General features: G+C 41.6%; 1 protein-coding gene across 7 annotated transcripts in view; it reads right to left on the bottom strand.

Moving 5' to 3' along the window:
- Window positions 1–12,036, bottom strand: part of DOCK9 (dedicator of cytokinesis 9) — a 339,621-nt gene extending 327,585 nt beyond the window's left edge. For all 7 annotated transcript variants that reach the window (XM_067536846.1, XM_067536847.1, XM_067536848.1 and 4 more), the window contains exon 1: window positions 11,602–12,036. In XM_067536846.1, coding sequence (XP_067392947.1) covers window positions 11,602–11,778 — 177 coding nt within the window. In that variant the 5' untranslated portion in view covers window positions 11,779–12,036. The remainder of the gene's footprint in view (window positions 1–11,601) is intronic.
- Window positions 12,037–27,645: the final 15,609 nt, after the last annotated feature.

Below are 27,645 nucleotides of genomic sequence, written 5' to 3'. Positions count from 1 at the left end.
TTACAGAAGCTGGAATTCACAGATGATCTAAACCTGACTGGCCACCAGGAGAAGTTAGTCTGCCTTATTAAGAGTGGTGAGCATTGTATGCTTAGCATGTGTATTCTGTTTTGGTAATTGTTAGTAAATAGAGAATAAGAATACTACTCTGTAAGGCTCCTTCACTGGTAAAAGATCCTGCAAACCTGCAGAGAATTACACCCAAGCCCCATGAATTGGGACAGGGTGGGCACTTCAATCAACCAAGTTACTCCTGGAGCCTTACGGCCTGGGAATGGGTGATACTGAGTCCTACAGTGTCAATTGGGTATGGCTAGGTGCCTTTACCCCAGAACCCTACAGATTGGAAAAAAGTGGGGGACCCTTAACTGGGTTAGGCCTTAAGCCTTACGGATTGGGGTAAAGGTGGGGCACCCTCGTGAGCAGGTAACAAAACATCTGACCCTGATCAGATGGATGAAGTAGACGACCAGGGACAACATGTTCTGCAAAACTCTCCATTCCTCTACAGTTAGAGGTCATGAACACAGGTCTTGGAGGACTACATGTCTGTGAAAGTAACTGCTTCAGGAGAGGCATAGGGACCAAAAGGCACAGCAGAAAGTGCACCAGAACATCATGGGTTTGCTCACAAAATTAACTCAGATGCTGCAGAGCATTATTGACCTACATACCTAAAAACCCAAGTCACAACAGCCTTTCCAATTCACAGAAAATCCCACTGTTGCTACCCCTTATATCCCACAACAAGTGGCAGTACAGTCTGAACTCTCACCTTTACCACTCAACACCAGAAGAAACAAGAACTACAGCTACACATACAGACATGTGAAAACCATAGGATCAGACACACTGCATTACATGTTTTGTAAAGGGTCATAATATGTTCTTAAATATATAAAAATAAATGTTTCTTGTTCACTTGGGTTTTTAAAGTATGGGTTGCCCTATAGCAGCATTGCTAAAATGTTTTTAACTTGAATATTTGCACTTGAACTTTGTTTCCTGTTTCTTTGTACACAATAGAGCTCTATTTTTGGAAACTCAGTTAATTTATTAGTTTACAGCAAGTACAATTGCCATATTACAGAATTCAAAATGGGAGTCAATAATCCACACATAACAGTGAAGTGTTCCCAGTGATCCGTTAGTATTTACATAACCATGGAAAAGTATTACCTTCTGTTCACGTACTTATTGGGAAGTTGGGGTGATGCCAGAATAGGGTATGTGTTCTATCACATAGTTTGGGAACCCCGTTGCTGCCCATCTATCCACTATTTCCTGCATATTGCCAAGAGTCAGTCCTGTGCAGGAGGATACACTTAACAGCCTTGTATAGTTGGATGACAATAACCCACACCATGGATTTCCAACTCCAAACTGATTGCCCACTGACCAATAGCAATTCAGCATTGCTTCCAGAGCACTTCCAGAGCACAATCATCTTTCTTCTCCAGTCAATGCAGCTTTCATTCTTGTATCACTGTGCTGCAGCAAGCTTTGCACGGAGATCTAAAAATGTGGCCTTTTCACATCCAGAAGTTCTGCAGCCACTGCTAGTCATCCCAAACCTATATTACAATGTGATCCCACCACTCAGTGCTTGTTTCTTAGCCCAGAAGCAGTGATAAATCATGTGGAGCTACTGCCTCAATGCCAGCAGCAGCTTGACTATTTATGTGCTGCCCATCAGCAACCTGTGATGGTGGTTGAATAACTCCTCTTCCTCCTCCTCACATGCCCACTTATAGTAAGACTCATTGGAGAACTGCACATCTTATATTAGCAAGTCATAATTAATTACAGTCATAATTAATTTTTTTAATCACTTGACAGTCTTAACCAGCTATTCTTTTGAATCTACCTCTAGCTGCAGCAGAATTTCCAATCTGATGCACTAGAATACTGCAGAAAGTAGAGGGCTATGCTCTAGAATTAGGTCCAGCTAGCCACAAAGCATTCAAGCCCTTGATCACAGGCAGTCAATAGGTGGCCCATGGTCCTTTTCACCAAACTGCAAGGTGTGCCGGGACTCAGGCCTTCAGCCCCACAAGAGCCAGCCTGGCAGGGCAACATTTAGAGAAGGCTGGGGAGGTCACCTGCCTCTCCTCGCCAACCCCACCTCCCAGAGTTATGAGTCAGCCCCAAGCACTTGCTGGGGCTCCTGCTGTCAGCCCTGCAGGTGCAGGGCTCTGTTTAGGGAGGGTAGGGGGGCACCTGCCACCCTGAATTACCTGTCAGCCCCAGGCACCAGCACCCCCAAGCCCACCAGCTTGCAGTCAGTCACTCCTCTAACTACACTAACCTCCCTCTATGGCACTAAATGCCCACAGCGCACCAGAGTTCCGTGGTCCGGTCAAAAGCTTCTGTCACTCTGGATTTGGCACACGGTCCACCTACTGACTACCCCTGCAATAGGCCCTGGGTATATTGCACAGCACTGTATGTGTTCGTTGAACAGGGGAACTTGATATGTGAAAAAACTTTCTCTGGAGTCTGGACCTTGATCATACCTTTACCAAGAAATGTGGACCTTGACAAAAAAATAGTTGACTACCACACCCTAAATCATAAACCCAGCACTGAATTACTATGCAGTATATAAGAATGGCCATACCAGGTCAGACCAATGGTCCATCTAGCCCAGTATCCCATCTCTGACGGTGGCCAGTGCCAGATGATTCAGAGGGAATGAACAGAACAGGGTAATTTTGAGTAATCCTTCTATTGTTGTCCAGTCTCAGCTTCTGGCAATTAGAGGTTCAGGAACACCCACTGCATGGGGTTGCATCCCTGACCATCTTGGCTAATATTCACTGATGGAACTAAACCTCCAAAAACCTATCTAATTCTTTTTTTAACCTAGTCATAATTTTGGTCTTCAGAACATCCCTTGGCAATGAGTTCTACGGGTTGACTGTGCCCTTTTTGAAGTATTTCCTTATGTTTTTTTTAAAACTACTGCCTAATAATTTCATCGGGTGATCCCCAGTTCTTGTTTTATGTGAATACATAACATTTCCTTGAGGGGTAGCCGTGTTAGTCTGTATACAGCAAAAACAATGAGAGTCCTGTAGCACCTTAAAGACTAACAAATTTCTGCGGGCATAAGCTTTCGTGGGCTGCAACCCACTTCATCAGATGCATGAAGTGGAAACCACAGATAGGAGGTATATATATATATATACATCCAAAGGTGAGAAACATAACAATGGGGAAGGCAAGTGCTAACAAAATCAATACAGTTAGGACAGATGAGGCCTATTCACAACCATTGATTAGAAGGTGAGAATGTATGAACAGTGACAATTACTTCTTGTAATGAGATAACCATTCCAAGCCCCTATTCAGACCCCGTCTGATTATGTCAAGTTTGCATGAGTTCCAGCTCTGCAGTTTCTCACTGACGTCTGTTTTTGAAGTTTTTTTTATACATTTCCTTATTCACCTTCTCCATATGATTAACAATTTTATAGACCTTATCATATCCAACCTTGGTCATCTTTTTTTTAAGCTGAATGGTCCCAGTCTTAAGATGTCCTCGGATGGAAGCTATTCTATATTTCTAATCATTTTTGTTGCCTCTCTCTTCACCTTTTCTAATTCTATCTTTTTTGGGATGGCAACCAGAACTGCACGCAGTATTCAAATTGTTGACATACCAAGGATTTATACAGCAGCATTATGATATTTTCTGTTTTATTATCTATCCCTTTCCTACTGGTTCCTAACATTGTTAGCTTTTTCGACTGCCGCTGCACATTGAGCAGATGTTTTCAGAAAACTATCCATGATGACCCCAAATCTCTTTCTCAAGTGGTAACACCTAATTTAGACCGCATAATTTTATACGTATATTTAGGATTATTTTTTCCAATGTGCAATCCATAGCACTTGCCAACAACTAATTTCATTTACCATTTTGTTGCCTAAATCACCCAGTTTTGTGAGATCCATTAATAACTCTTTGCAGTGAGCTTTGGATTTAACTATCTTGAGTAGCTTTGTAACATCTACAAACTTTGCCTCCTCACTGTTCACCCCCTTTTCCAGATCATTCATGAGTATGTTGAACAGCACAGGTCTGAATACAGATCCTTGTGGGACCCTGATATTTACCTCTTTCCATTATGAAAGCTGACCATTTATTCTTACCTGTTGTTTCCTAACTTTTAACCAGTTACTGATCCAAGAGAGGATCATCCCTCTTATCCCATGGCTCCTTACTTTGCTTAAGAGCCTTTGGTGAGGAACCTTGTCCAAAGTTTTCAGAAAGTCCACATATACTACAGCCACTGAATCATCCTTGTCCACATACTTGTTGACTCAATCAAAGAATTCTAATAAATTGGTGAGGCATGATTGCCCTTTACAGAAGCCACATTGACTCTTTGTTTCAAACATTTTCACATTGTTTCAAACAATTTGCACGACACTGAAGTTAGGCTTACCAGCGTTAGGATCATCTCTGCAAATTTAAAAAAAATAAATGTTACATTAACTGTGCTCCAGTCATCTGGTCTAGAGGCTGATTTAAGCAATAGGTTACATACCATAATCAGTAGTTCTGCAATTTCATATTTGAGTTTCTTCAGAACTCTTGGATGAATACCACCTGGTCCTGCGATATTACTATTCAATGTATCAATTTGTTTCAAAACCACCTATACCAACACCTCAATTTGAAACAGTTACTCAGATTTGTCACCTAAAAAGAATAGCTCAGATGTTAATTTGTGTGTCTTTAGCTAGTTGTTCCTCAAATTCTCTCTTGGCCTGCCTTATACTTCTGTGCTCCTTTCTGTTTTCCTCACTAGGATTTAAGTTGTTAAAGAAAGCCTTTTTGCCTCTAACCGCTTCTTTTACTCTGCTGTTTAGCAGTGGCATTTTTTGGTCCTCTTGCTGTTTTTTTTAATTTGGCAGGTTTTTTAATTTAGGGTATATATTTAGTTTGAACCTCTATTATGATGTTTTTAAATAATCTCCATGCAGTTGGCAGGCATTTCACCCTTGTTACTGTTCCTTTTAATGTCCATTTAGCTAACTTCCTCATTTTTGTGTAGTACCTCTTTTTGAAGTTATATGCTACTGTGGTAGTTTCTTTGACATTTTTCCCCCTTACAAGAATGTTAATTTAATTACATTATGGTCACTATTACTAAGCGGTCAACTAGGCTTACCTCTTGGACCAAATCCTGTGTTTGACTGAGGACTAAATCAAGAATTGCCTCTCCCCTTGTGGGGTCCAGGACAAGCTACTCCAAGAAGCAGTCATTTAACATGTCTAAAAATTCTCTCTCCATCATCCCGTTGATGCCCTACGCCCATTCAACACAAGGATAAATGAAATAATCCATTATTACTGCATTTCCTGCCTTTGCAACCTCTCTAAGCTCCCTGAGCATTTCACAATCACTATCACCATCATGGTCGGATTCTCAGTAGTATATTCTTGCTGCTATTTCTATCCATAGTCTATGGTATAGTTCGATTTATTTAAGTTTTTTACTTTCTTTGACTTTTCTTAACATATAGTGACTCCCCCACCAGTGCGACCTACTCAGTCATTCTCACTCCATCCAAGTTTACGTGATGTCTATTAGATGAGGATAGAGATAGAGTTCCTGGCATTCTAGTTTACACCTTTTAATATTTGGACTTCATCATTTGCATAAGCTCTCATGCATTTTGTCAATATTCAGTTGCTTGCCTTCAAGTAATATATTTAAATGGGACTCATGTTTGAGTATTCCTCAATAGCTCCTACCAGTACTTTATTCCCTGTAAAGAGGATAGGAAAAAGTTGGTAATTTAATAAATTCATCCCTATAGGATGTCTCCGCCAAACCATGTGTTCCTCCATACCTGTCAGCTTTCCCCCAGTCCTCTAGTTTAAAAAATCCTCTACAGTCTTTTCAACTGTACCTACTAGCTGTCTGGTTCAGTTTTGATTTAGGTAAAGGCCGTACTTCCTGTAAAGGCTCCTCCTTTACCAAAAGGTTACCCAGTTCCTAATAAACCTAAAATCCTCCTACCTATATATCTTCTCATCCACATATTAAAGCCTTGCAATTGTACCTGTCTTCCAAGCCCTGAGCATAGAACTAGAAGCATTTCAGAGAATGAGACTATGGAGATCTCTTACCTAGCAGCATAAATTTTGGCCTCCAGGACCTCTCTCCTACTTTTCTCTATGTCACTGGTACTAACATGAACCATGACCACCAGCTCCTCTCCAGCACATAAGTCTGTCTAGGAGGGTCTCATAACAAACTTTTTGGTGGCCTTCGAGTGCGGCCACCAACTCTTGTTGGTGATCATTTTGACAATTTTTCCAAGCCCAAGCCCCGGCACTACCATGCCAGGGCTGAAGTCCAAAGCTGGAGCCCTGCCATCCCTAGGAAAGTGGACTGTGTGGAAACGGAGAGATAGGTTTGGTTTGGTCTCTGATAGGTTTGGTTTGGGATACAGGGGGTCGGCGAGACAGTGATGATTCTGGGGGTTTGCTTAATCAATAAACCCTTTATTTTACAATAAACAATCCTATCCTTATAATAAAACAGTTCTATTTCTATAATAAACAGTTTCACAGCAAGCAATTGCACAGCAAACAGTGATAGCAAAGGGCAGGAGAACTCCGTGCACGAAAGGACAAAATGTGCCACCCAAGACTTTAGCGTTTTGTGATCTCTCCTGGATCATCGCATGGCTGCCAGCATGTGATACTAGGGTGCCCGGTTTTGGAGTTCCCCAAAGAAGTTACAAGACAAACACAACAGAAAACAGTTAATCCATACTCACAAACATTATATACAGGTATACCATGCTGGCCAAATTCAGTTGCCGTTTGCTTTAGATACTGCAGACGGGAGAGAGCCACTGTGAGTGATCAGTTCACAGCGAAGCAGGCTGGGGAAGATGCGTCAGCCCGCCGAGCCGACACGACCAAGAGATACACGGGTGCCGGGTAGATTCAATTCCTCTCTGCCCTCTGCTACCTGGGTTTGAACTTTTATAGTTTCCCACGGTCAGCAGAGGCTAAGCCCCATTGGTTGCTATTTGCTGCATGACCTTCTAAGGTCATGGCTCGGAGTTTAGCCAACCAGGTGCTCCTGATTTCCCGGGCAGGTATGAACCAGCCAACCAGGTGATTACAATTATCCTGGGCAGTTGCTGACCACGCACCAGCAGGTGGGGTCACTTCATTTCCTTATAAGGAGACAGGTACATGCGGCTTGTGCTGCTGAGTCAACCCTCCCTAGGCTGCCTCTTTATCCACGTGGGGGGGGCAGTGCATGTGGTGCTGCAGACGCCACTATGCGATTCAGTCTCCATAGACTGGGAACTCACTGGTCACCTGTGGAGTCCCAAGTTCCTTCCACACGTCTCCAGAGGTGCTGCCCGGAGCCCCCAAGGAGGCTGCGCAATACAAAGCACCAATCCCTGTTGGCAGCGCCAGTAAACATCAAGGCAATAAATCCAGGCACAACAGCTGGGCACTACACAGAGGGGCTGCTGCTTTGCCTTCCCCCTGCCATCTCCACCCCAGAGGTTGTGGTGGCCGCAAAAAAATTTGCCGGTGGCCGCATTTGAGAAACACTGGATGTCTCATGAGATCCGCAACGTTTGCACCAGGCAGGCAACTTACCATGCAGTCCTCCTGGTCATCACAAACCTAACTATATATTTCAGGGGTGGACAAACTATGGCTTGTGAGTCGCATGTGGCTCTTTTATAGTTAAAGTCTGGCTCACGGAGCCCCCTATGTCTCCCTCATTCCCCACCTCCCAGAATGGGGTGGGGAGCTCAGAGTTTCTGCCCTGTGGCAAGGTGGTGGGATTCTTCCCACTGGGGAGAGGGGTCGGGGGTCAGTATGTTTGGCCACCCTGATATATATTTCTAATAATCAAATTCCCTATTACTATTACCTGGCTCTTCATAATAACTGGGGTTCCCCAGGAAGGATAGCCTCATTGTATCCTCTCACAATGACATCACCTGGAAACAGGCTGCCAACTACAGATTGTCTGCCTCCACTCCAGCTTGGTGTTCTCCTTCTCAGAGACTTTCATCCTCCTTATCAGCACGGAGTTTGTCAGAGTGGATACAGGACCATCACATTGTTTCCCTGAAAATTTCATCTATGTACCTGTCTCTCCCTTAGCTCCTCCCATTCAGCCACTCTGGCCTCAGAAGCCCACACTGTATCATGAGCTGCTTGCACTGTATGCACACACATCACCTGCCCACAAGGCAGTTAATTGTAAATATTACATTCAGTGCAATAAACTGTATCACTCCACTCTGCTGCTGGACTTCTACCTGCATTATTTTTACTCTGGAAAAGTTTGTTGGGGGGTTTTGGGTTTGGTTTTTTTGTTTTGTTGGTTTTGGTTTTGGTTTTTTTTGGCCTAAGTTTACTGTTAAATTAGATGTATCTGCTTCTCACATTCCCTCTCTTAACTTCCATGAAAAACTCTTCCAATCGCCTAGGAGCTGGGGTTTTAATCCCTATTATCCCTAAATTAGCCCCACCTCATCAAGGAACCCCAAAGGGTTCGGGATCAAAGTATATCAGGCTAGAGTTAGTGAGCTCTCAGCCTAGCCTAACAGGCTGCTCAGGTCAACACACAGCACCTCCCCTCCCCCAACACACCAAATTATAACCTTTAATAAAGCAAGTATACAAAAAAAATTCTAAATACTGCCTCCTAATAATATACAGTTCTACATATTACCTTTCAACACTGCCTGGCACGCAAATGTTTATTTATGACACCTTGTATGCAAGGTGAAAAGTTTTACCCACTGGTGCTACTCATTAAGAATGCACCAACATCTAAAAAATCTGAACTCACATCCTTCTATGGCTTCTTCTAGGAGATTCCAAATTCACTCCATTTTTAAGATTCACATGCAGATTCTCCAATGAACAGCAAGTTTTTGATGCCTAAAGGGCTATACACTATTTCACATTATACAGACAGATTAGGCCAATTATATACTTCCTTCTGCAGATAGCTTTAAGTTTCACCCTGCCTTTCTAAATATGTTAGAAAGTTTCAGTGGAGAGGAAAAGGCAGAATACAGATTGGAGTGGATATAATATGCAATTGCAGGAGAAGTTGGGACAATAGTCTTATACCACTCACTCCATGGGTGTGAATGTAGAGAAGAAAGTAGATGGGGCAGTAGCTGGAAAGGCAGATGACAGAGTTGGAAGGGGCAAAAGCAGAATTAGAGAAGTTAGGTAGAAGGTGGTCAAATGATCGGTAAAAAGGGATTAAAGGACAGCTGGCAAGAAAAATTGGTGACAGGGAGAAAGATGGATCACAGTAGATACAGTCAGTCTCTGAAAAACACATGGACAGAGAGTTTGATATCTACCAATCTCCTCTCTTCAAAAGTTGAAGGTGGATGCGAAATTCAATGAATAAAAAAACTAATGCTGCTTTACAAGGCATATGGCAGAAATGAAGGAGAAAAAGAACCAATTTGTAAATCAAGGAAAGTCCCATGATTACTGGTCTTTCTCTAGAAGTATTAAACTGCATGGGTAAAAACAAGAACAGAGAAATCAGATGCTACAGTTAATCATAGGTGGGGATTAGCAGGATGGACTTCACAAAAGTAAAAAGGAGAAAAGGAATAAGGAGAAAGGAGAGATTTAACAGAAGAATCAAAAGAGGAGTGGAGGATGAACTTTATTTTGTAAATTAACCAGATGGGGAAGAGCCACAAATATGCTTTGTTTGTTCTTTGTTTTAATTCAAATGCTATTAGACCAGCTGACCATCAAAAAAATATCCTCATTATACCATCAGGATAGCCCCATGCAAAAAAAGAGTCATACTGAGCTGGTATGCCATCATTTATTTGCTGGCCCTAAAAGTTACTGTTTTAAAAAGTTTCTAGCCGTTCCAGTTGCACAGAAGTTTTCTGAACATGCATCAATGCAACGCTGTCTTCTCAGGTTTAAACTTCCTGAAAAAGCAGCTCTACAAGACAGATACACTTTATCCATTCATTTCAACAGCATCATTTATGAAGTTGAAGATAAAATTCAACACCAACTATTTTTCTGTTGATCTTTTCAGCATGAGCAGTCAATGATGCTGGGATTTTGGGAACAACTACCTTTGCATTATGTCACCCTTTCTGCCCTTGTCTTCACTAGAAAAAACAACACATTTTTAACATACATTACTCAATACCTTATTACTCCAAGTATTCTCATTGGATTCAGCGAAACTACCCAAAGGAGCAACCCCTGTGAGTAAGGAATTCAACAGTTTGTTACCTTGGTAGTTACAAAAAAAAACCAACCCAATCAGTTATGTATAAGATGAGTAGATGGGTAATATGATGCTTTTTCAATTGTAAATACTGAAACACTTTACAAAGATAGGTAAGCATTACCATCTCCCCTATTTTAGAACTGGGGAAAAGGAGGCAAAAAGGTTAAGTGACTTAGGGCTTGTTTACACTTATTGCACACAGGTGCAGCAGCGCCAGTGCAGTGCTTAATGAAGATGCTACCTATGCTGATGGGAGAGCTTCTCCCATCGGTGTAGGTCCTCCACCTCCGCAAGTGGCAGTAGCTATGTCGAAGGGACAAGCCCTCCTGTTGATATAGCACGTCTACACCAGAGTTATGTTGGTATAACCGCATTGCTCAGGGGGATGGATCTTCCACACCCCTGAGCGATGTAGCTATCGTGACAAAAATCTGTAGTGTAGAGCACGGTTTAGTGGGGGTTGAGTGGCAGAGCCAAAAACAGCACATAACTCCCCCCCCACTTCCAGTACGATCCGCAGAGCAGTTCCCGAATCCCCACAAGTGCCTGCTGGATTACAACCGCGTCGTTGACACGTCGGGGTTTAATTACGGGGTTAGGAAGAGTTGAGAAAAGAAGGGAAGAGAAACGACCCAGCCTACAGGTCACGGCGGCGAGGACGGCAGGCAGTGTCAGCGGGCGCGGCGCGCACCTCCTTTGGTATCACTTGTTCCGACACACCCACAGGCTTCCTCCACGCAACGCGCCCAGCTACGGCAACGCGCCGTGATGTGACTGGAGGGAAGTTTGCAGCCGCGGCTCCCAGCGCCTGTGCCGGCGGAGAGCTCCCAAGTCCCGGCCTCCCCCGCAGACTGCGCCCCCCGCCCCAGGCTGGACGGGCCATGCACGCACGCAGGGAAACGTCCCCGGCTGGATCTCATCTCGGCCGCGCCGCACCGACTCCTCAGCCCGGGCCAGAGCCGCAGCCCAAGAGGCCGCAGGCGCCCCGCCGCGAGCCAGGAGCAAGCCCGGCGCCGTTACAGCCCGGCGGCTCCCTCCCTCCCTGCCTCCCGCCGCGGGAGTCGGAGCCCTGCTGATGCGGGGAGCTCGGCGGCAGCACCAGGCCCCGGCGGACAGGGCTCCCTGCGGGCGGGTGACCCGCCCGGCTTCCACCCACCCCTGAAGGGATGCGCCCCGGGCCCCTGTGCGGGGAGACCCGGGCATGGTCCGCGCCGGCCCCCGCAGGGCTACGCAGCCGCCCAACGGGAGTGACCGGGGGGGGGGGCATCTCCGGTCCCCGCCCGGCCGGACTCGCACTCACCAGCAACACGGAGCCCCGCACCGCCTCGGAGACGCTCTGCCGCAGCTCGGCCGCCGTGCCCGGCTTGCTGAGCGCCCGGGTGAACTTCCGAGTCTCCGCCGGGGGAACCAGCCCTTGCGACATGGCTGCTGCCGCCGCCGCCGCCGCCGCCGCCTCGCCGCGCTCCCGGCCCCTCATTGCGCCGCGGCCCCCCGCGCCCCCGCAGGCATAGCCCGGCCGTTGGCGGCGAATGTCGCAGCTCGGCTCGGCTGGCGCGCGCGGCTCCGGAGTCCCGATCCTGTCCTGTGTTCTCCTCTCTCAGGTGGCCCCGCCCTCGCTCAATCAATCCATGCTCCCAGCGCGCGCCCCCCTCCCCACCCGAAACACTGAGTCACACGGGGGGGGGCGAGCGAGAGGGGCGCAGCCTCGGCCGCCGATTGGCTCAGCCGAGGTGGCGAAGGGGGTGGGGCAACCGTCAAGCCCCGCCCCCACCTGTTCCCGTGCCACACGTCGGATTGGAGGAGGCTGCGCTACCTGCCCGGCCGCTCCCCCTCGCGCTCTCCGCCCGCCCATTGGGCTCACCAGGGAGCCGAGGACAACATTGGGGCGGGGCCGGCGTCAGCCGGAAATTCCTGCCCGGCGCTGAGCGCATCATTGCGGCCCCGCCGCACAGGGGTTGACTCCGGGGCCGGGGAGCAGCTGATGGCGATTGTGGCGATCGCTGGCGGGGACAGCAGAGCAGGCTCCAGCCCCCTCAGAGCCAGCGTTTCACAAGCCTCCGCGGCCCCTGTCACCCGTCGATGCAGGGCCTATTTCTGCTCCTGGCTCTGCCTTGGGGAAAGGGCCCTCGCCCAGGCACCTGCCCTGGCAGACAACGGCTTTGAACCTCCTAAATTCCCTGAACTCACTGCACCATGCGCTTAAAGGGGTGTCAATTATATGAATGCCAGAGTTACCCACTGGGTGGTTCTACTCACTTTTATGGTGGAGAATTATTTACATCGGAAAATAAGGAGCTATGGTGATCAAATGGTAGAGTTATCTGCACCAAAGGAATTAATTCTACCTCTCTTCTAGTTTTCCTGTAGGTATGAATTTGTGTGGCTCTAAATTTTGGGTCTTTGTCATCCTGGGTAGCTTGCATTTGGGCTTTGGCAGGTTGAGAAACATGCCCTAGGCTGGGCAGGACGTGTCCTTACTGCTGTTGATGGTATCTGCTACATTTGATGTCCACCATAGCAAAGTGAGATGCTCACCACATCCTAGTTGCAGTTGGGCTCAAACCACTGAGACCAGAGCCAAACTTCTCCAAAATTGTAGTCTGTTCAGAGTAGGGGTCTAGTTGCAATGAAGTGTTAATAATGTTGCCAGCACTGCTGGAGAGGAGACAAGTAAACAGCCACAATGTAGATTAGATGCCAACCACAGACACAACTGCAGTGCTTTGCTTCCTTAATGTTGTTTTGTGAATAATTTGTTTTGTGGATAATTTTGATATTGATGTTTACTTAATTTTTAATCAATTTAAATGTTTAACTTAGAAGGGAATTTTAAAAAGTTATTCAAAATAGGACTGCAGCAGTTAAGTTTCATGGCAGATTTGAAAAATCAAGAGTCTTAATTTTTTAAGCAGCAAAATGTATACATGTACATTCTGATAAAACTTCATTCTTTTTTCTAATGTTTTTGCTCTGCCTCTCTATAAAGCTTGAATCAGACTGATAGAAAGTTTAGTTATCTAAGTAAAGTTTACATACATGTATGTTTGCAGGACTGAGACTTTAGTGCCTAACCCTACAAACTCTTTTATGGGTAAAGTAATTTTTTCAGGTGAGTTGTCCCACTGAATTTCCACTGAGGAGCTTTACTCCTATGACTAGTCTTAGTGAACTCAATGGAATTACTCATGCAAATAAAGTTACTTGTGTGAGTAAGTATTTGAAGGATCAGGTTCTTACTAAAGCGTCTTTCACACAAACTATATCTAAAAATGCTTGACAGGAATTAATTTAACACTTCACAAATGGGAAAAACAATTCAATGGTGTAGCAAAGGGAGACAAAAATATTATTTAATCTGAGATTTAAAAACAACTGTAAATTTCTGGGTCACAGAGCATATGTTTGTGCGGCACGTAGTCCAAGTGGTCCCTGTTCTTCATTGGGACCTTTAAAAATACAACTACTAATAATGCTCGGTGTCACTGAGGCAGAAATATTGAGGAAGGCGGCAAGGGTTAAAGGAAGAAAGACAGTACAAATATACAAACATAAGTCAGACTCAAGGTAGTATCAAAGGAAAGGATCTTGGCCCAGTGCTGTAAAGAGACTTAGGAAGTGCAATACCTAACTTTTAGGCACCTAGAAAGTTACCAGAACAGCAACAGGATCCATAAAGTGCTTGAGTTAGGTGCCTTGGTTTCTTATACAATGAATGGGAAGAGATAGGTACCAGACCATGGGATCCACACAAACCAGGATGGTAAGTAGATCCCTGCATAAATTAGCCAGTGGGAGATAAGAGGGGAGTGTCCAAAATGCTGTCTCCTCACAGAGTTAAGCATCTAAATTTGGGCTGCAGTGAAGCAATTATCTCTTCTTGCAATCCACAGCTGGGAACCCCTCTGCTAGAGTAAGACAGTTTAGGCACCTAATTTGCTTTGTATAGGAAACACCAGAGAAGGAGGTGATGCAGGTGCCACCAGCCTTATAACTTTCAGCCCACACACAAACGCATTGAGGTGGGAGTCCCAGAGTCAATTCCCCCCTCTACTTGCTGGGGAGATAGGATCTGAAGAGGCATCTTCCACGACTTAGGGGAGTGTCCTCACCAATGGGCTATTCTAGAGGATACTCTGATGCATGTGTGTGTGTTAGGGGGTACTCCACCTGTCCTGTTGAAGCTGTTCCTCTGGATTGAGTAAATAAATAATTGAGCCAGAGAGTATTTTATATCCTGGTGATGGTTAGGGCATCTATTTGGGAAGTAGAAGACCCAGAGTCCAGCCCCCCTGCTCCAATGACTTTTTATTTAGCAAAAGTGGAAAGAGAGACTGAAGGAGTGCCATATCAGAATATCCCATAGTTCAGTGGTTAGGACACCTTCTGGAGAGGTAGGATACCCCCTGATCAAATCCTCTTCTCCTCATCAGGCAGAGGGGTAAATTGAACTGGGATCTCCTGCACCCTAGCTGAGTACTGTAACCACTAGGCTAAAAGTTATGAGGTTGACAGCCCCAATTCTTCCTCTAGATAGATTTTTTGAATGGGGCCCGAACGACCCAGTGTGCTCAGTACATGCCTACTAGATCAGGTCTCGTGTGTGGGATAGAAGCTCTTCTGTCTATCTTCCCTGGTTTATAAATTGTGCTGGGCTCAGACTGATACCCAGAGCAGCTGCAAGCCCAGAGGCAAGAAAGTAAGGCACAAATGGAGCTTTTACTCTGAAAACATAGGCACTGAGTGAGTTTAGGCACCTACAGGATTAGGAAGCAGTTGAGCAGGGATTTTGTGAGTCACAGTGGCACCTAAAACTGTGGTTTAAGCACCTAAGTACATTTGTGGATCTGGTCCCTTCTTTCTATGTTCCTTGGCATCTTGAAATTTATTAATTCATTCATAAATTTAATGAAATGTACAAATGCTTGAAGCCTGGGCAATAAACAAGAGAAATTAGAAATGCTAATTTATTAAAAGAAATTAGCCATAGTAAGTAGTGGTGAAACATGGTGGGAGGATTCACATAATTGGAATGTTAAAATGACTGGCTGCACCCTGTTTAGGAAGGATAGAGTGGAAAGAAAGGGAGTGGCATTCTAAATCAAAGATACCATTCCTTACTTTGGAGTACTTGACAGTTCAGTCCTGTTCCAGCCGACAAATCACAAGATGGAGTGAGTACTGCTGAGAGTTTGTCATAGACACCACCCAAGTCGGACTAGAGACCAGGATGAGCAGTTTTTTAAAACATATCTATAGTGACTGGAAACTAAAACTGAATTATCATGGGATGTTTCAGTCTAGGGGACCCATGCAGGAGATCTCATGCTGTCACTAGAAATACTTCCCTGGAATTTTTAAAAATTAGAGAATTTTTACACATTATCCAGGGAAATTCTATATTAGACCTTATTCTGACAAATCAAGATGAATTGATTACTGAAATAAAACTTAGTCATTGTATCAGGGTAAGGGATCACGATCTAATGACATTTGTTATAGGTAAACAGAATAAGGTCCCAACCAGCAATATATATACACATGGTACATTCTTTAAGAGGATACATTTCCCAAAGCTGAAAGCAACAAAATAGATCTTTATTTAAAATTATCCTCCCAATGTGAATGATAATTAGGAATTGTTTAAGAAAACCTTACTAGGTGACCCAAAAAAAAAAATCAAAATTCCGCAATGACAAAAGATACTTTTGTCAGTTAAAAATCCATCCTGATTAAGAAGCAAATGCATAAAGCAAATGGGAGAAGGAGGGAAGTTGATAGCAATCAGTATAAATTAGTAGTCATGTAATACAAACAATTGATAAGGCAGGCTAATAGTGCCAATGAAAATTATAGTGAGGATCTCACAAGAATTAGTTATTAACCCAATGTTATTCAGTATCTTTATCAATGAGGAAAATATAAAATCTTTGTTGACAATTTGCAGATGACACAAATTGTCATGGTCACAAATTGTAGTAAATATAAGAACAAGTCAGTTCTACAGAGTGATCTGGAGTTCAGGGTAAACTGGTCTCACTTAAACAACATTTTTAAATGCAGCTAAATTAAGTAATTCATCTAAGAACAAACAATATAAATCACACTTATAGCATGGGGCACTGTATTTTGGAAAGTAGACTCACAAAAGGACCTGGTGTCATGCTGAAATTCTTGGATGTATAAGCTGGGGAATATTGAGTAGAAATAGTGAAGTGTTATTGTTACTATTTATGGCATTACTGAGACCATTACTGGAATATGGTGTCCACTTCTGGTGTCCATACTTTAAAAATAATGTTGACAAAATGGAAAGGGTTCAAAAAAAAAACTACAAGAACCATTCAGGGTCTAGAAAACCTGCCTTATAGTGACAGACTGAAGAAGATCAAGCTATTTAGTTCATGATCAAGTCATCTCTTAACCTTTTATTTGTTAGTCTATAAATACTTATCTGAAGAGAAGATTTCTAATAGCAGAGGGCTCTTTAATCTAGCAGACAAAGGCATAACAAGATCAAGTGGCTGACAACGAAAGATAGACAAATTTAGACTAGAAATAAGGCACGCACTTGTTACTGTGAGGGCAATTAACAGTTGGAATAACTTACTTAGGGATGTAGTGAATTCCCTATCACTTGATGTCTTTAAATGAAGATTGGACATCTTTCTAAAATATGTGCTATAACTCAACCAGAAGTTATGGAGTCAATGAAGGAATCACTTAGTAAAATTGTAAAGCCTGTGCTATGCAAGAAGATCATCATTTAAAAATCTATGAAAAAGGAGAAGGTTGTCTAACCAATGGTCTCCGAACCATAAAAATGGACAGATATAAAGTCACTGTTTGATCAGTGGAAGAGTAAGGAAGCAGTCATTAGGAACGCACAAGGTCCATGAGACAGTCTGGAGGTTTTAAAATCAATGGGCAATTTTGAATTGGATATTAAAACGAATGAACGTGATTGAGGGTGGAAGTGATGTGGTTGCACATCTTTGTATAGATGAAATGGTATGGGAACTGCTTATGCAATTAATTATGTGCAGATAAACACCCAAAGTCAGTGGGGCTCCACATAGGTACAGGGGTCTGCCTGTGGAGCACAAAGGATGTTGTGGAGCTTGGCCTTAGCCTTAGCAGGGATGATTCGTGACAAACATATTCTGAACCTGGAATATTTTTGCAGAATTTATAGGCATCAATTTAACTATGATAAAAAAAATCTTACTACAATCACTGCTTTAGATGCTTGTATGTGTGCGCGTGCGCCTCAAGGCTGGAGCAAAATTATCTCCATTTAAACAGCTCACTGTGGCATATATATGGTGTACTTTTCATAGTAAAATATGCTATTGCCTTCAGTAATGTGCTGGAATAGGTTCACAGGAACCCCTTGTTAAAATTCTTCCATCAACAGAAAGATTTTCCTGCCTTCTGGGGTGCCTCCTCTCTAGTTACTACTAATCTATCCTTTTCTCAAAGATACCATTGTTACAAGAGGCTCTTAAAAATGCTTCTGAATAGCAATTGTTTTTATATTGGACTGTCCCAGAGTGTACCAGTGTTTTATATATCATCATATATATGTTGATAAATTGATTATTTAATCATTGATTCATTCTGGAGCACTCTAATGGCAAAAAATTACTCATCAGGTAAATATATATGAATTTCCCGTGAAGGATATCCCCTGACCTAGAAGCTTTTCTCACCTGCCTATTTCAGATGATTGACACTGAATAGATAGCATGATATATATATATATAATGGATATACTTAGTATATTTTAAAGAAAATAGTATTTCCATCAAGTAAATGTAATACAAGGTTCTTTGTGGTGGTGTCTCCTTCCTTGATTATCGTTATGAGAGAATGTGTGTGGGAGGGGAGGGTGTGTTTGTTTGTTTTTGGTTTTTTTAAAAATACAGGGGAGAAAAAAAAGATTCCTCAGTCACTTACTCTGATCTTTGTGAGAATTCACAACCCTGTAAAGCAGGATGTTTCACATGTTAAGGGGTGGAAGGAATTAATGCAAGTCCCTAATTAAAATACTGGCAGCGCATCATTGTCCTTCATACTATTATTTTTACATGCACACACACTTACATCTACTTCACTAAATGTCATTGGTTTAAATGGTTTAAATGTTATATTGTCACTCTAATAGAATTTTAAGTAAATAAATAGTTAGTAATCTTACTACATATCCAGATACAATTCTAAAAGTTAATTTTTGAATGTAGTTTATAATATTCAGTGCAAGTATGCTAATATTTAAATAAACAAAACAAAATGCTTCTGTAAGGATCTAGTTTCCACTGATGCATTGAATAATTAGAGCTTTTTTCATAAGTGCAGAAGGGTTAACCCTCATGCCCTGGTCAAATTTCAACTGGATAATTATAGTCCATCTATAAATACATTCCAAATATCCTTTTAATGGGATACAGTATAGTTCATTTCCTGTCTTTCCACTAATTCATGAGAGAATTATAGCACTTTTTCAGAATAAGTTTAACTAACATCATAGCCCACATTCATATTTATTTCCTACCTAAATTCCTCCTGCAAGGTTAGGGTAAAAACCGACTCACCTATATATAAAAGCAGAGCCATTAAGTTCTGTAGGGTTATTTATGTAAGGTGAGCAGGATTTGTCCCATAGAACTTTTCTGGTTTAACTAAGGATGTGATTTTAAACCCATTTAGTTAAACTAGTGCAAAATCTTGTATGGATGCTCTGAAATTATTTTAAATCAGACATATTGATTTTGTTTCACTCCGTTCATTTTAAACCTGCCTCATATAATTCTAATTAAACAAAATCAATATAAACTAGGTTTAAATTGAATGAAGAATATCACATTTTATATCAGTTTAAGTAAATCATATTTTAAATCAAATTTAAAGTTCAACTGGTGTGACTTTGAATATAGACAAGGGCTTAATTGGTAAGGTATTTACAGTGTTGTCATGTGCTGTTTAACAGATGTCACATGCCTCAAAGGTGGCTGTGTATTGCAGCTCTGGGAAGAGGAATTTTTTCCACTGAACATCAAGGAGATCTCCAGTCCACAGTTCACCCAAGTGGTTTGGTTGCTAGGGTAGAGCTGCTTTTTCACCTTTTCAAATCCTTGATATCTTTCAATTAAACCTGCAGAATAATTCTGGCATTTTAATACAAAAGATGGTGAGTTTCAACGTGAAATGTAGTCCACACTGGTGAGTGCTGGAAAAATTTGGAATATCATCTCAGGAGCGATGTATGACAAGCGTATGCCACAGACTGAAAGCCTAATTATATAGAACAAGAGTGTCCCCGGCAATGTGCAGAATGGGCAGTAAAGAGATGGCATATTTAGTGCCCACAGGTGTTCAAAATGAGCTGTGTTTGCACAATAAAAAGTTACATGAAGGGTTCCAAAATGAAAGTAATAGGATGGAAGTTCATAATGTGGTCGACAAAATCCAGGAATCATGACTTCGCTGGTTTGGGCACATACAGAGAATGAATGAAGAGGACCCAATACAGATAGCGTGGCAGGAAAGCGACACCGAGGAAAGCCAAGAAAGTGATGGATGGATTGCATCAAAGAAGATGGTTAGCAGATGGACCATAGTGCCACCTCTGGACAAACAAAGATAGTTGATGTTTTCATGATGATGTGACCCCAGCTGATGGGATAAGGAGAAGAAGAAAAATATTTTAATACTTTAATGTCCTAGCTACAGTACTTGTGACTGGAAGAAGTTGCTCCTTCCTCCCAGGTAGTCACAAACCACTAACACAAATCTTGCTGTACTAATATTTATAGGTTTGAGGGTTTTTTCCTCCCTTCAAAGTCTTTTCACAAAATAAAAACAAGTTGTCCAATATCATCTTGTCAGGACCAAAATGGTTCCAAATTTCCATTTTGGGCACTTCCTGGGAGGATCCCTACTTGCAGAAGTTTAATAAATTTTGTATTATCCAATTTATCCACTTAATTATGTAGATCTTTATTATCCTTATAAGATCTCATTATAATTACTCCTATTATCTTTGTTTACTTTCACACGGTTACTTTCCATTTGTATAATTTTGGCCTTTATCCTTTAAAGATTTTATGTATGTGCCTAACTTTCCACAAGAGACTAGTCCTATGGACTTCAAGGGATGTACTCATATATGTAAAGTTAAGTACTCATCAGATTTGCTGGTTTGGAATCTTACTTAGGTTATAAATTGCTCAGGGGAAGAATAGTATAGTTTAAAAATCTCTATTAAGTGCCCATTCAATCAGGTATGCTGCTGCTTACATTTTGAGAGAATATTAATTCATAGTTATTAATCCTTGTAACTGTTTCCAAAAAGGTTGTAGAAAAATTCTCTACTCTTTTACCTTTTTTAATTAGGTTCTTACAAAGAGTCGAGCCTTTTTGTGCTAAGTTCTTGTTTTTAAATATATGGCCAGATCCACAGCAGCTCAAAGCAGCTGGAAAGCTGCCCTAAAGATACCAGTGAAGATTCTCCTAATGGGGGGAATCTTTGAGTGGTATAGAGATGATGTACTTGACTCTAAATAACCTGCTAGCCCCCACCTCAATGTAGAAGACAGCACACCAGTGGTAGATGGAGTGCATGGCACTTTGCCTACTCTCCAGCTGATGCACAGGTCTGTGTGGGACCACTATTGGTAGTGCAATTTAGAGCAGCCTTTAGGATTACAAATCCAGTATCACAGTCTATAGCTGATTATACACTTACAATTTACAGCTTCTACCTTCTTTCATTGGAGCTAGCTAACTTGTTGATATAATTTCATGAAGTCTCCCTCAGATTCACAGGCATTGTGTGTATAGGTTTCAAGGCTTGGCCAGGAAAAAGAGTGACAGTATGTGTGAAAATAAAACAGGAAAAATCAGCACTCTATTGAGATGTAGTAATTGGGCAATGTTTACACTGTATATGTTTCCAGAAGATCATAGCTCTCAGTTCCATGGCAGAATACCGAATTCAGCACAGATGTTTGCTGGCAAGGAAGAACCAAGTTTCTCACATTCAGATTCTAGTTATGTTTCTCCATGAGGAAAGAAGAACATGCTTTGACCTTCAGACACTCTGTGTTTGTACAATGCTTATGACAGAAGGACTCTGACTTAGTTGAGGGCTTATTACCACAAGTAAATGTTTAATAATAATAAACTAATAATAATAAATAAATAATGTAATGATACATGCTTACTATGATTCCCTCCATTCCACTTCAGCTGCTTGTCATTTGTACTAGTTACCTAATTGAGATTGTCATACTCAGAAAATCCACTAGGTATAAAATAATGTATAAAGTATGCTTTTGATATATCTTTATCGTTTGTCCTGGTTGCTAGTTTGCTTTAATTTCTGTCATTTTAAGCTTTGATTGCTGTTTTATCCTCCTGCTATTATTTTGTTGATTCCATATTTAAAAACTGTTTTTGAAATGTTTTAAAAGTCTAATTTTAATTGATTGTATGCTAGTACCCTTCCCCCCAAAAATGCTCTCCAGATATAAAAGGGATTAAGAGCTTTACACTTCCTTTAAAGCAGTGGTTCTCAACCAGGGATATGCATACCAGGAGGTACATCAACTCATCTGAATATTTGCCTAGTTTTACCTCAGCCAACTTAAAAAGCACTAGCGAAGTCAGTGCAAACTAAAATTTCAGACAGACAATGACTTGTATAGGTAATTTTTCAGTAACAGTGTAGTGACACTTTTGTATTTTTAGGTCTGATTTTGTAAGCAAGTAGTTTTTAATTGAGGTGAAACTTGGGGCAAGCAAGACAAATCAGACTCCTGAAAGGTAGTCTGGAAAGGTTCAGAGCCACTGCTTTAAAGCTTTTGTGTAAACTAGCAATGATTTAACAGCCAACAAACAAGGTCCTACATTCTGCAAACCTTACTAATAACAACAAGCCTTATTCACACAACTAACCCTACTGCAATCATTAGAAAATCCCATATGAGTAAGGGCTGGAAGAATGGATCTTGTTTAGGGCCAAATCATGGCCTGGCATCATGCATAGCAGTGCAGTTGGGTAAACAATTTTCACAGAGCCATTACTTTTCCCCCTGCCCCTCATTCATGTTGGGAGAGAATTAGAGTAGGCAGAGCATTGGTTCTGCCACCCCAATGCACCCAACAGAATAGCTATGCCAGCAGGTGCCATGACTGAGCTGAATCTACACGTGGCTCAGTTTACTCCCTCCTTGAAGCAGCGGAAAGACCTGGGGGACAACTGTGACTCTGTGTCATAATCTTCCTCCCCAGCTGCTTTAGAGAAAGCGCAAAAACATACTGTCTCATACACTGAACAGAATGTAATGTCACAATCTAACAGTTATTTACAAAGATTAATAGATAAATTACTGTTAAAAACTCTAGAGCATAGTTTCTCAACCTGTGGTACGCGTACCCCTGTGGGTACGTGAGACACAGGCAGGGGGTATGTGGCAAAAAATCCAGTGAAGGGAGGTGGGCGGCAGCTGCCGACTTCTGGGGGAGGCAGCTGGCAGCTGCCGGCTTCCCGCCCGGTCCCACCTCCTAGCTGGGAGGTAGACAGCAGCCGCCCAGTCCTGGGAAGCTGGGTGGCAGCTGCCAGCTTATTGGGATGCTGGGTGGCAGCCGCTGGCTTGGGCAGCAGCCCCTAGCATTTTAGGAATATGGATGGCAGCCGCCTCTGTCCTGCCTGGTCCCAGCTCCCAAGTGGGAGCCCGGTGGCAACCTCCTGTGCCCTGCAAGTTGGGCTCGCAGCTGAGTGGCTGTCACCCACATCCCAGCTCTGAGCTGAGAGACAGCTTCCTGCATCCTGGCTTGAAGATGGGCAGCAGCTGCCTGCCTCCTGCCCATATCCCCAGGTCCCAATCTGCGCAGAAGCCTCCTCCGCCCTAGCTCAGAACTAATAGCAGCCCATACAACAACTCTCTGCTTACATAACAATTCAATTTTACTTAAAAATCCTTTAATAAAAATTATTATATGAAAAATTCAAAATCCTTTCAAAGCAGTTTGTCAGGTGGTATCATTGCCACTTGGTTTCAAAAGTTTTGTCACTATGTGCTTTATAGCATGTTGAGATTAAATCATGTGAGAAAAATTAGACAAAAAAGAAGGATTATCTCCACTAGTAATCCACTAATAAAAATTTAGGGTCCAAATAACCAAGAATAGAAAAATTGGCAATTTGTTTTTTTCAAGACTTCCTAAAATACCAGAACTAAGGAATAAACAGACAAGAGAGTATACACACCTACACATGTTGCTGTGATTTATGTTAGAGAAGGCAAGATAAAAGAAATATGCCTTACATTTAAAGCAAATCGTGATGAGATTTGTGATGGTCCAGGAAATGTTTATTTCCACAGTATCAGACCAGCCCCTGAGAAATCTGTCTATTGCACAGATGAGCTTTATTCTTACTGTATAAAATTCCATCCTACCAGAGAAATGAAGTTGTTGACCACAGTCTTTATCCCAGCTACAACTATTTTCCAAACTGACAAGTACATTGGACTTTGCATAATTGTAACAGGGTGTGAGTAGCCTTATGCTGATTTACCACTCTGGGCACTTAGTAATTGTTCCCATGTGGGGGCAAAAGAGTGAGATTTGGTTAAGAAGTGAACAATTAATCAATTTACAAGGTGGCTCATCTCATCAGCTGAGGACAGCTAGAAGAGACAGTGGGTATGGGTTAGCTTGGTTATGTAGGCTAGGAGCTCAATGGTTGGTGGCTAAACAGAGTTAGAAAAACAGGCTGAGAGGGAAAGACTGGGAGTTATGTTGGAAAATGAGGGAGAAGAATCAAGGGATGAGGAATGGCTTCAGATTAGGAAGAAGGGGGAAAAAATCTGAAAAAGAGGGAGCAGACAGATTGGAAAAAGAATAAGGAAAAGGATCAACATCTTATAATTATCAAACCATTAGCTGAAGATGTAAAGCTAGGAGATGTTAAGCCTTTGAAACCAGCAGAGGGAATTAGGCTAAGTATTAGAGATATATTAAGAGGTAAAATAATGCAGGGTGGACATTTGTTAGTAGAATGTATGCATAAGTAACAGACTGAGAAACTTTTAAAAACTACAGTTTTAGGGAAAATCAAAGTAATTTGCCAGCCACATAAAGTTATGACAGAAGCAAGTGGGGTTCCACTAGGCATGACTGAGGATGAAATTAAAAGTAGAGGTAAAGACTAAGTGTTGTGTGTTAAGCAACTGATTAAGAGGAGATGGGGAGAACACAACCTGTCTACAACTACTTGAGTGACATTTAAAGGTACAACACTACCTGATATCAACTCTTCTGGGTTAAACCATATATCCTGGGCCCTGTGAGATGTTATAAATGTCAAAGGTCTGGGCATGTGGCAACTGTTCGTAATGAGTTGTGGTAAAGGTGGAGAACACTCCTATGAGACCTGTATGGGGAAAAAACAGAATTAAAAATCCAGCAATTATACAGATAAAATTAGTATAGCACACAAAGGGTATGTAGCAGCAGAATGAGCTATGGAGATACAGAAAATTGAAACTATCCATAAAATATCCTATGCAGAAGCTACCAAAAGATATTCACAGTGGAATATGATGAAGGAAAATGCCAGTGAAGGAAAAGAGCTATTGATACAACAACATGTAGTTTAGCGCAGGAAAGACAATATAAGAGAAACAGATGAAGATGAACTGCTTGCAGTCAGAGAAATGTATAGCATTTATGCTAGAAATGATTAATTGCACTTTACATATATGGAAGAAGAGTGAAAGAATAAAAATTATAACAAAAGCCACAGAAAAGCTTTTGCACATAGGCAATCTCTAGCTAGACTGCATTCATGCAATTTTAAATGAAGGTAATAAAGCAGTTTAAACAACATGGTCCCGACATTTATTTGCTGGAACACACATTGTTTAATAACATAGACTGAAGAATTAAAGAAAACCATTTTTGAAATGGAAAACAAACCTGATGTGATAGGTGCAAAAGAAACATGGTTAGTGAGAGCTTATGCTTTAGATTCCCAGGATATGATGCAATCAGTAGAGCGCTGTGCGGATACAGAATTTATATCCGCATCCGATCCACAAAATTTGTCCATGGATATAAAAATGTATTTGCAGGGCTCTAGCAATCAGCCAGGACAAAGAAATAACAGGAGAAGGTGTGTAGGGGTGGGGTGTGTGTAACATAAATGTACAGAACTTAAGTTTTGAGTACAATACTGTTGAGAGTCCTCTGCAGAGTAACACCTTTATATGAATCTATAATGTTTACAACCCATGTAAAAAAAACCTAGACAATCTAGAATTGGAAGAGTTTGTTAAGGTTGTCAAAGGCCCCTATATTATTTGTGGAGCTGTTGATAGCCATAAAGAATTGAGCTGAAATGGGAAGTGATCACTTCCCTATGCTAATTACATGTCAAGGCCAAGGTAAGGTTGAAAACATTGAAGGAATTCCTACCTGGAGCCTTAGAAAAGCAAATCGGGGTCTTTTTAAGAGTAAGTGTGCTGAGTATGTAAATATCAATTGTGTATGTGATAATCTAGAGCAATTTCATGATAATATAATAAAGGGAGTTGTAGCAGCAGCCAACTTAATAGCTTTATGTAAGATATCAAATAGCCACAAACTCAGAAATCCAGATCCCTGGTGGAATAAAGATCATAAAGCAGCAATTAAAGAATGAAATAATGCATACAAACAAGCAAAAAGTACAATGAATAGCAAGGACTTAATGAACTATAAAAGATATAAAGCCATGGCACAAAGAATTATTCAAAAAGGCAAAGAAAGAGTTGGAGAAAGTATCATGGGAAAATGAACAAAGGTTCCAAGGTTTCAGAGCTATATAAACACATTTTAAAAATGGGATATGGAGTAAAAACAAATTTTATAGTAAATGATAAAGTTGAAAGTTCTAAGTTAGGAAAAGTGGACATATAGCAAGAGTTCCAAAAAGTTAGCAGTAATACAAATGCAAGTATAGAGTTTCCAGAACAATAAAAAATGTTTGCTGAAGAAAATTTTGAGCTCTTACATGGTTAGTAGAATATAAAGATGATGCACTGAATGAAAATTTCAGCATAAAGGAACTCTAAAAAGCTATATACAAAAGTAAAAATACAGCCTCAGGTAAAGACAGCATATGTAAGCTTAAGCACCTGCTGGAAGCGAATTGAGGAGTTTTATTAAAATGTATATAATAATGTATGGGGGAAAAGAATGCTACCAGCAGAATGGAAGCAAGTGGTGGTTATACCAATAGGAAAGCCAGGCAAATTGTGCACAAGATCTGATTCATATAGACCTATTCTCTCACATTGCGAGTGGACAAAATTATGGAAAGAATGATACATGAGAGAGTAGTATCATACTTGGAAAAAAATGAAATTATAAACTGTACAAAGTGATTTCAGGAAAGTAAGATGCACAGTTGATCATATTGTAAGATTAGAAACAAATACAAAATACCACAAGGAACAAAGGGTTTATGATAGCTGTCTTTTTGGACCCTGAATGGGATGGCTTTCGGCATAAACTGTCCGCAACTGAAATAAGGGGGAGAACGTTCTCATAGATAAGAAACTTCTTAAGTTATAGAACAATACAAGTCAGGGTGGGGGTGGCTTTCTTTAATATTTATAAACTTACTAATGGCACTCCACAGAGGAGTGTTATCAGCCCAATCCTTTTAAACATTATGATTAATGATCTCCTGGACAGAATACAGGCAGGAATAGGTATTACTCTATTTGTGGACAACTGCGCTATGTGGGCCAAACAGAGAAGACTCAAAATAGCTGTGGAGAGAATCAAGAGGTACTCATGGGGCTTTCAGAATGTGGAGATACTTGAGGATTTAAGTTCTCACATGCTAAAACAAAGGGAATGAACTTAACGAAAGGGAAGATTGGGGAAGAATGGATATCTCTATACAGAAAAAATACTGCTAGTGAAAATTTTACAGTTTTAGGTGTTATGTTTGGTAACAAATTTCAAACGGTCATATATATGAGATCAAGACTAAAAGTAAAGATATGATGAATCTGCTTTAAAAGTATTGCTGAGAAAAATTGGGGTGCAAATAAGAACGTGTTGATGCTTTTTGGGCATTATTAAGGCCAGACATAGATTATGGGTGACAAGCCTTTAATTCAGCTTCTAAATCAACACTAAAAAAATTAGAGCTCATCCAAGCCCAAGCTCTGCGAATCACGGGGTGCAAGTATTATGACTTCGTTGTGTGTGCAACAAGTGAAATGCCTATAAATTTAAGGATGAAATTGTTACATTTAACTTTTTGGGCAAAGGTTATAGGAACTAG

This window comes from Emydura macquarii, unplaced genomic scaffold (genome assembly GCF_026122565.2).
Source record: "Emydura macquarii macquarii isolate MOO-44397 ecotype Brisbane River unplaced genomic scaffold, CSIRO-AGI_Emac_v2 contig_3671, whole genome shotgun sequence".
NCBI lineage: Eukaryota > Metazoa > Chordata > Testudines > Chelidae > Emydura > Emydura macquarii.
This window is presented reverse-complemented; position numbering and strand designations above follow the sequence as displayed.